We start from the raw sequence: 10,273 nt of genomic DNA on the forward strand, positions 1-10,273 counted from the left end.
TTTGACAATGCTTGATATTTGACAATTATTCAATTATTTATCTAAAGAAAAATGAAATGTTATTCGTTATGATAGATGCGTAGATATATTTCCTATCAATTGATGCAAAAACCTTTGCGATCTATTGAGAAATGCTCGAGTTATAAGCGTTCCAAATCTTGCATTTTTTCCTATTTGTTCAGTGCCTAGATTTCCATTTCACCCCCTATATCTTCCGGTTAGACGTAGTCCTACGTCAAAATTTCTTTTTTCCACCACAAAAAATCATAACTTTTGAACTACTGCTCGCGTAACTTTTGAAAAGGTCCTATGTAACAAATGTAAACAAATCGAGTTAATGGACGCACGCTATTAGTTTTTAATCATTGAATGTATTACAAATACAATCGTTCACGTATCTATCTTCTTCATCTTTTTGTCGCCGAAACAAAAAATATCCAATGTACAGATTCGGATTTTAAGCACCCGGCTCTTACTACGGACGCCACTTTCCTCCGACGGCCGAAACGTCCGAAGTAACAAAGCAGTCAAAACAACTCGCAGTCGTACTTCGGTCGTTTTGGAATTTGTTTCTTATGGCGGGTTTACATTAGGGAGATCTATAGCTATAGATGGATTTATTCACGTGAATATGCACCTATATCGGGTGAAAATAAATATGATACACTTATTCGAGGTATATATAACATGAATAAATTCAGCATATGTAAACGCTTGTGAATTTCTCACTGGTGAGAAATCACTTAAGTTGGATGCAGTTCTACTTCAGGTGAATAAATTCACCGAAAATATGAATATATTCCTTATAGAAGTTCACGCTGTTGTAAACAGTTAATGCGATTTTCTATGAATCTCATCATATTTCTTCACATGAATATATCACTAGTCTAAACACACCCTTACAGGTGTTGTTATCGATTTCAGTGCAATTCAACGAGCGATAACAATAATAATCAGTCTTTAGAAAGAAATGCTGATATTTGGATTGTTGTTTATTAGTTAGTTTCAAATTCTTATAGTGCAACGTAATATGTCCAATGTGCAAACGCGGGCAGTCAAAACGTCCAATGTAACATTTTTCGCTCCGAGGCTTCAACCTTAATCTCAAATCACGAATCAACAGTTACGATTGGTTTTACGGAGTTATTCTTGACAGCTAGTGGTGAAAACAGTGATAAAGATCGATAGCTTTTAAGACAATTCGCGAAATAATGTTCGGGTCTTCAACTTCGTTTTTCTCGAGTTGGCGAAAATGTTACATTGGACCTTTTCAAAAGTTACGCGAGACTGGACCGATTCAGATAGTTGATGCATTAAATTAAAGGTTATGCAATATTAAAAAAAGAATATTATTTCGTAATTATCAATTGTATTTGTTTTTTTATAGTTTACTCGGTTAAAGACAGAAGGCGCTATATATTTTGATATTTTTTCTGGAAAGCTGAGGTTTTTCTATTTAATATATCCTAAATATAATATATAACGAATTTTAACGGATGATCCAATTTTTGACGTAGGACTACGTCTTTCATTTCTTTACCGGGGTGTAAAATCAATGTTTCGAAAACGAAAGCGTTACGCCGGAGACCGAGATTTTGAGCGTTAATAGTTTGTAAATAACTGAACGAAATGGTATGATGAACACTTCATTCGAAAGATAAAATGTATACGCGTTATATACTTGTTACATTTTCATCCAAAAACTTGTTTCAATAGCCTTAAAATTGCTTTCAAAACAGGCTATTGAAATCACCAATCGGTATATAAGCGAGCGCCGCTCGGAAATCCACTCAGTTATAATTGAACAGCGATTGGAGCATGTTGTCGCTGTTGTGGTGAAGCTGGTGGTGAAGTTCATCATGATAGCGCTGATGAACGGTGTCACCAAGAGACTTTTGGTGCACCTTAGGTCAGAAGGGAATCCATCAGGAGGAGAGTGCTGCCACAAACGGTTCCGTTTGAGACATCGGAGCAGCCGCCGCACACACACATACACGCGCGGAACTTTTCTCGTTCGGATGCCATCCAGCATCGAGAAGATTCCTGACCTGAAACGCATTCAGTTTGGAACTGTGAGGGAGCGCAAGAAAGCCGATCCATCAGAAGAAAAAGAGAAGACGACCGAGAGAGTATAAACATCGGAAAAAGGTTCCGTTTGAGACATCGAAGCAGCCGCCACACACACATATATACGTGCGGAAATTCTTTCGTTTAAATGCCATCCAGCATCGAGAAGATTCCGGAAACATATTGTCGTTGTTGAAAAATAATCTGCCAGGGAAATAATCTGCCCATGGGAATTGAAAAATACATTCACGTAAAAGAGTTTTTTTTTAATGTTTTCTAACATATAACATATGCGACCAAATACATTTGAATTTGTGATTTTTCAATCAAGTGCAATTAACAGGTGCTTATCGAGTTAGCATTAACCACTGGTGGGCTTCGAGTATCGAAGAGAATCTGAGAAAATGTTATTGTTGCTGAAAAATAATCTGCCAGTTCCCCTGGGAATTGAAAAATACATTCATCCGAAAGAGTTTTTTTAAAATGTTTTCTAACATATAACGCTGCGACCAAATACATTTGTTTTTTTTATTTTTCAATCAAGTTCAATTAGCAGGAAAGCTTCTGAAGATTATTCTTCCCCATCAGTAGGATATGTTCGTTTCCAATATTGGATGCGCGTGCAACGGAAAATGTTTCGCATCGCGAAAAACATAATTTTCAATCGATTATTGCTCAGTCGCCGAAAGTTTCAAACTCAGAGAGTTCATTCGCCTCTAGTTTGCCTTCCAAATTGCCATCGTAAATCACACCTTCTTTCAATTCAATCACGGACAAAAAGCATACTTAAGCGATATTCTGGTGGTGAAACGCATTCATTTTTCGTGAGAACATCGACAAGACAAGATCGTTATTGAACGAGCTGAACAAGCGGAACGAGCTGGACGAGCAGGACGGCGAGGGATCGAGGGATCGACTCTAATTCTCTAATTTTTTAATATGTTAGGTAAAAAAACATCAGCTTTAAAAAAAACAAAAAAAAAGTAGTGCCATGTAAACAGCAAAAAAACAAGTACAATCAATAATTACTAAACCAAGATCCGAAAATTTTGAAAGTGTAATATTTTTCCGAGAAAGACTATATCGGTTATATAGTGCAAAGGCTATGAATTAAAAACAAAAGGCATTTTTGGGGAAAAGCGGAAAAAGTTGATATTTCGAACCACCCTTTTCGTTTTAGGGTTATTTTTCAGAAAGGATAAAAAGGGAAAAAAATCGGACCACCGGTTAACTTTGCAAAATCATATCTCAAAAACGATAAAAAGCCTTTCTGATATCGAGATATGTTATGTAAAATTCAAAATCACATCTCTGATTTTTGGATATGTTATGTAAAAAAACCTCAACTTTCAAGAAAAAATATTAAAAAATTAGCGCCCTCTAATCCAAAGCCATGAAAACAACAAAAAACAAATACAATCAATAATTACGCGAACAAAATCCAAATCTTTTGCAAGTGTAATATATTTTTTTAAAATATCAATTAATTCTCTTTAATTTGATATGCCGATTATTTGAATCGGTTCAGTAGTTCAAAAGTTATTAATTTTTAAAAAATGCATTTTTGGAAAAAGGCGAAAGATGAATTTTTCGGACCATCCTAAAATGGAAATGGGCACCCTAATGAAAATATAAAAAAATACGAGTCTAATATTTTGCGATAAACAACAAATATACCACTTTTCACGAAAATATGAGAACCATCTTATCGGTTTGTCATGAAATTACTGTATATACGGTCCATTGTTTTTTATCAGTAAAATTATGAAGAATCCAGCGTTATTCTTGGTTGTCATGATTGGTGGATTTACGAACATTCCGGTAGTTCCCAGATTTAAAGAAAATCTATGGATGTTTATCGGAGTTGGCAACCGATCTTTTTTGGCAATAAATGGATTTTGAATAATTAACTAAATTCCACAAAAATGAAGAATAATTACAAAAAATGGAAAATTGATAAATAACAATCAAAGAGTAATTATTTTATCCTACCTCCGCCCCGAAAATTCGTAGAATATCCGATGTTCCCGGTGCCTGCAACTCGACCAACAGCCATAGTGAAATTAAAAGAAGTTAGAATCTACGTGACAATATGCTGAGCGTCTGTAATGAAAATTCAAATGAATTGGTACATTATTACCAATTATGTCAATTATGTTACAATACATCGGTTGTTCATATTGTGTACATTCAGAAAAGACCTCATTCCTAAAAGAAAAAAGAAACATCGTGGCTGGACAGTTAGAACAGAAAGACGATGTGAAAATTGGCGACTAGCAGCCACGATCAAGTCTAGTGGAGGTTCGATGATTTTTAGGGTTTTCTAAAAAATTACTTATTTGCTTGAGGATCACTGAAAAATTGGCTGATTTCAACATGCGACTTTATCAACTTTCAGAAACATGCTGCAAACGTTACAGCACTACATTCTCAGCAGAGATTTGTCAGCTGAACTATGTTGCTTTGCGTATACAAGACGATTTTTAGTTCTTTTTATTAAGACAAAGTTCCAACAGAAAAGTATTTTATTTTACGAGATTTATTCATTTTTATATTTACATTTTCATGTACAAACTCTTTTAAAAGTATTTATATTTAGCGTTTTTTCTTCATTTTACATTTACCAAAAATCATTGGATATAAAATTGTGTATATTTATTGTTTGGTTTGATAATGTATCGCTGCTGTTTCATTTGTATCATTACGAAAGGAACTGCTCATACAAAACATAGTCACATTTTTCAATGAAAAATACATAACAAAAATGTTGTAGACGAGACATACCTTCAGTATAATTCTAAATCAAGTTCCTGCCTTAAACACAAACTTGAAATTATACTCTCGATAACAGACTTGAGCCTATGTTTCTGATCGAATGTATTGTAATTATACCACACCTTCATAAAACGTCAAATAGATACAAGGATCTAATTCAAAGAAAAGGATGCTGCGTATGGATGTGTTGTAGCTTTAAGATAATTTCATTTTAGCGCATGAATCATCTTGCATGCAAGAAGGATATTGTAATGAAAAAAATCCCTTAAGAAACATTTCATTTAAGTATAGAAAAAACATCAGAATGTAGTTCAGTAACTATTTAATCATGTTTGTTACATTATGTGAGCAATACATTCTTACAATGAGATTTTTCAAGAAATATATAGAATTTTTTTTTTAAAATGTCAAGATTTGTTGCTACTAGTTGCTACATCGCCAAATAGGAAATTCATTCATCATTCGTTCATGAAATTTTTATGTTTTTAGAATCGGGCCCTTCAGAAAGAGCATTTTCGATTGAATACTTTTGTTATCTAGGAAAGTGCTTTTGTCGCGGATTTTTTCAATATTTCGGATCACGTTGGGCGATGTCTTTCTTCCTAATCGGAGCTACGGAAACCATGTCCTGCATGTTTTCGTATGCATAACTAGCACGTAACATTTGCGAATAAGAGGGCCGGCTTTGTTAACTGCATGGTTCGAGTCAAAATTGCTTCAAAAAACTAAGTCAAATTATTTGTTGTGCGCTCTTTTTTGCGCATTTTTTGTGCAATTTTCATTACTTATGTAATATATTTTTTGTGACTTTTTTGTGCGGTATATGAAAAAGATCATTTTTGATTTCATTTTGTATTTCATCTTCATCTGCGTCATTACCAGCCTCACGCTTTGATTTTTTTTATTTATTTATTTAATTTAATTTTGGAGTGAGGGAAAAGCCCATTTGAGTGTGGCTTATTCAACCTTTTTTTCTTAAATGGGCATAAAACCTCCTCTTTTGAAGCATCAACAGATTATATAATCCCAATGACACAACTTACATCTAACATCAATATATCTTATACTACTTAATGATAATCTAGACTGAACCAACGGAACACAATATACTAAACTAAATGAAACTAACGGAGCACTTCACGGAACATACTTTTAATAACAGAGCGGGACAAATGAAAATCGAAAACACAATAACAACGGTTAAACACACGACACATACTACTAATTGGCTCATTGTGGCCGTAGTTAGTGCGGAATGTCGGAATTCGTAGGAAATCGTGTGACCGAAGGGTACGACGACGAATATCGAAATTAAACATGTCTAGCAAAGCAGAGCAGTCGATGTGAGATTACAAGCATTGCAAGGACACCTTAGCAACATTTCTTCGGTTCATAAGAAGATCTAGATCGATTAGCTGGCAGCGATTCTCATATATTGGGAGATTAAAAGGATCGTTCCAAGGCAATCGTCTAAAAGCAAAGCGGATAAATTTTCGTTGAATTGCCTCTAATTGTTGTACACCGTTTTGGTAGTGTGGTGCCCATACAACTGCTGCATACTCCAGAAAGGATCGAACCAACAAGCAATAAAGAACATTCAGGCAGTGGACATCAGTGAATTGTTTTGCAGCGCGAAAGATGAAGTCAAGACTTCTTGAGGCTTTAATGGTTATATAACGTGATCTTTGAAGGTTAGGCGTGAATATAGGAGAATACCTAAATCTTTAAAGCCGGGTTCAGACGGTGCGAGTAAGCATACGAGTCGGTCTGGTCAGTTACTGCAGTGCAGCTACTCGCACCATGTGAACACATCATGCCAGTTAGTGTCATGTGTAATCCGGCGTGCGAGCTACTTCAAAGTTTTTTGAATTTACTCGCACTCGCATCCCTCAAAACGTCAAAAACAGAATTTAGCGCTCGAATCAGGGATGCCAAATCTTTACATTGTCTTTACATGTCTCTATTTTTAAGATATTTGAAAATATGCGAAGATTATTATAGACTTGAAATTTATTGAAAAAACAAATAAAACCCTCATAGTTTCTAAGCGGAATCGTTGTTATTAAACGGTTTTATTTAGCTTGCCCTGTAATCTGTTTGTATGTTTGTAACATGTCCCACATTAGTAGAAATTTGACCCCCTTCTTGTTGACCGATTGATCTGAAATTTGGAACACACCTTTATCTCTGTAGTCATTACAAAACTGCGTATTTCATTATCTTGTAAATCCAAGATAGAGGCCGCTACAAAATGGCGGATCCCTTTCTTCCTCAAAACCTCATCAATGTGGGTTTTCCAAAACCCCATCAATATGGGTATCAAATGAAAGGGCTTGACTAGCAGAATACAGTTATTTAAGAAAAATGCAAATCCAAGATGGCTGCCACTACTAAATGGCGGACTACATAGTTTCCCAAAACTTCATTAATATGGGTGTTGGGGGGAAGCAAACTACGCCACTGATGACTTGATCTGAACCTGCGCATCCGGACGGTGCCACTCCATGACGCACCCAGACAATCATTGACAGCTAGCTGTCATCACTGTCATTCTGAAAACTTCTCTCGTACCACACATTCTTTGCTAATCACAAAAAAGGAGTAGAGATAGAACCCAAAATAAAGTTGAATTCCCAAATTGTTAAATAATTGAATCATCCTGTCGTGCTTTGAATTTAAAACGAGGAGATCAAATGTAGGTAAAACCTAATAATGTAAAGTTCTTGTTTAATTATTGTTTCTCTTAATAAATACAGCTTTGAGCTCGCTATACATTGATAAAAACGCGTGCTGAATAGAACCTCCGAAACCCCCGTAACAATGGGTATCAAATGAAAGGGATTGACTAGCAGAACACGGTTATTTGTGAAAAATGCAAATCCATCAAAATTCTACCAAATGGCGGACTACATATTATGTCAAAACACCATTAATATGGGTATCAAATGAAAGGGCTTGAATAGTAGATCACAGTAGATCATGAAAAATTAAAATCCAAGATGGCCGCAATCACAAAATAGCAATATACTTTATTAAACGGTTTTATTTAGCTTGAACTGTTCGTATGTATGTATGTATGTCTGTAGGATTGTCCCACAGTAATAGAAATTTGACCAATAGGAACTGACCGGATAGGAACTGCTGTCATTTTAAAACTGCTTATCTTGAAAAATCCAATTTGGCCTCCGCTCAAAATCGCTGATTCCATATCATCTCAAAAAAAAGGTTGATTGAGATATGTGTATCAAACCAACGAACTTGACTTGGAGAACACACTATGTATTTTCTGCAATCTACTCAATATCGGTATCAAATGAAATTTTTTGACTGATAGAATACAGTACAATGCCTTTATTGTAGAGAAATATTCTAATGAAACAGATAATGTACTAAAAACTAGAAAATAAAATGAGTAAACAAAAACTTTTTAAATTATAAAATCCATTCATTTTCATTATCCACAATTAGTGATTTCATCATATGTCCCACTATTTTATTTTAGTCTTATCAATGCCCTAGACTAATGAAGGAGAGGTGTGATAACTACTAACTGCAACTTGCCTAATTATTTTCTCTAGCTTTTAGTACATTATTATGTTTAATCACAAATAAACCGTTTAACTTAAAAAGTTTTTTTACTCATTTTATTTTGTTTTGCACGCTGGTGGGGCACGTTTTCTTTTTGAGATAGTTTTCTTGGGATTCTAAATATAAAATCATTATCGGGCACAATTTTCATTCGAAATTCACTCACAACTTCCAAAAAAAGTATTGTTCTAAAAAACAGAATACATATTCCATTTAAAAAAGTAGATTTTCATTCATTATTTTAGTTTTTGAGGCGTATTTATTCCTCCTGCAAATCTACTATCATTTTCATTTCACAAATTGGTACACGAAGCTGCTGTCAAGGCGAAATAATTCAAAATTTGAAAAATCTTTTAGACTGCCATTTGTAGCACTACATACTTTCGGAATTATTTTAGCTATGGATGCTTTCGAGATTCTAAAAAAATATCGACAATAATCTGAACGATATTCCAGAAGAAAGGTACAACATTTCTAGTTTCACTTATGTAGGTATAGCATCCCTCATGAGTGTATCTTGCGTTGTATTTGTGGAGCAATTAAATCCAACAGTTTTTTCACTTTTTCAGGTGTTATTCTCAACACTGCTCTGTACTCTCGGGGATCATCATCGTAGAGTTACTTCAATATTGTATTTGTTGCTCCTTTTTTTTGCATCCAATTCCTGGACCGAATCCTTTTTTCTTTCTGCTTTTTCCGGATAGTACCTTCAGTTCAAAGAAATTCAGCACAAAGTATTTTTAAACACGGCCAGTGTATGTTTAGCGATAAAATTGTGTAATGATAAATTCAACTGAAAATCTAAGACGAAAACTGCCAATAAAGAAGTCGATTTCGGATCAATCATCTGACAAATTCGGATCTGATTGCTGTTTCTGACGATTTGATGGACATTTGAAAAACCGCCTGGCATCTCTGGAAAACCTGTGCCGTAGTATCTAGTTTCTTGCCAGCAGCTCACATTGTGTGAACGGACAAGGCGAGTCAACCATTTGTCAAGCGAGTTCACCGGGTCAGTAGCTGCTCATTGTGAAGCCAGCTACTAGCAACGTATAAATGGGCCTTAACGGTGGTTTCACGTTTGAGAGACGTATTGTCGATGGTATAATTGAAGTAATATGGGGATCGTTTACGAGCAAAAGAAATAACAGAGCATTTGTCGGCATTCAGACTCATCCGATTAGTTGAGCACCATTCGGAGAAATTATTGAGTTCATGTTGAAGGAAATGTGTGTCTTCTGGACAGGTTATTACGCAGTAAAGTTTATAGTCTCCGGCGTATGAGAGCTTGAAACATTTCAGTATAAGGTTCACATCATTCAGGTACAGTAAAAAAGACGGGTGGGTAATGTCGGGGACATAACCGGAGTGACGTAGGACTATACAAAGGGGACAGCTTTTGCTAAATATATATTTTAAATATATTGTTTTATTTTCTTCTCCTACGTGAATACCTATCTATCTATCTGAAAAATTGATTAGTTTTTGTTTACTCTTTATGAACATGTTGGGGGTTCTGAAAGGAACCTTTGGTGTTGTGTTTTTGCGTTTTTTCTAAAAACTTGATTCTTGATTTTTTTCTGAAGGCTTTGTACTTATGAAATGTTCAACTCCGGGCATCTTTCGGCGTATGCACATATCGTACAATCAAAATGATGGCAGTGATAGGGAATGCATAGATGGTCATCAGCTCATGAAAAAGAACTGAGGTTTTGGAGACGAACTCTACGATCTGTTGAGAAATAAACGAGCTATAAGCGTTCTGAAAAACCAACAGCAAATACAGGGACGGATGACCTTCGGGTTAAAGTCCTTCAAAATAAGAACAGAGCAGCAGGAAATA

At 35.2% G+C, this 10,273-nt stretch overlaps 1 protein-coding gene across 1 annotated transcript in view; it reads right to left on the minus strand.

Annotated features, from left to right (window-relative positions):
- The window catches only part of LOC129767263 (uncharacterized), a 113,470-nt gene extending 108,432 nt beyond the window's left edge, over positions 1-5,038 (minus strand). The window contains exons 1-2 of the mRNA XM_055767961.1: positions 4,852-5,038; positions 4,060-4,170 (exon numbers count right to left, since the gene is read on the minus strand). Coding sequence (XP_055623936.1) covers positions 4,060-4,123 — 64 coding nt within the window. The 5' untranslated portion in view covers positions 4,124-4,170; positions 4,852-5,038. The remainder of the gene's footprint in view (positions 1-4,059; positions 4,171-4,851) is intronic.
- Between the last annotated feature and the right edge of the window lie 5,235 nt (positions 5,039-10,273).

This window comes from Toxorhynchites rutilus, chromosome 2, assembly GCF_029784135.1.
Source record: "Toxorhynchites rutilus septentrionalis strain SRP chromosome 2, ASM2978413v1, whole genome shotgun sequence".
Classification (NCBI taxonomy): Eukaryota; Metazoa; Arthropoda; class Insecta; order Diptera; family Culicidae; genus Toxorhynchites; species Toxorhynchites rutilus.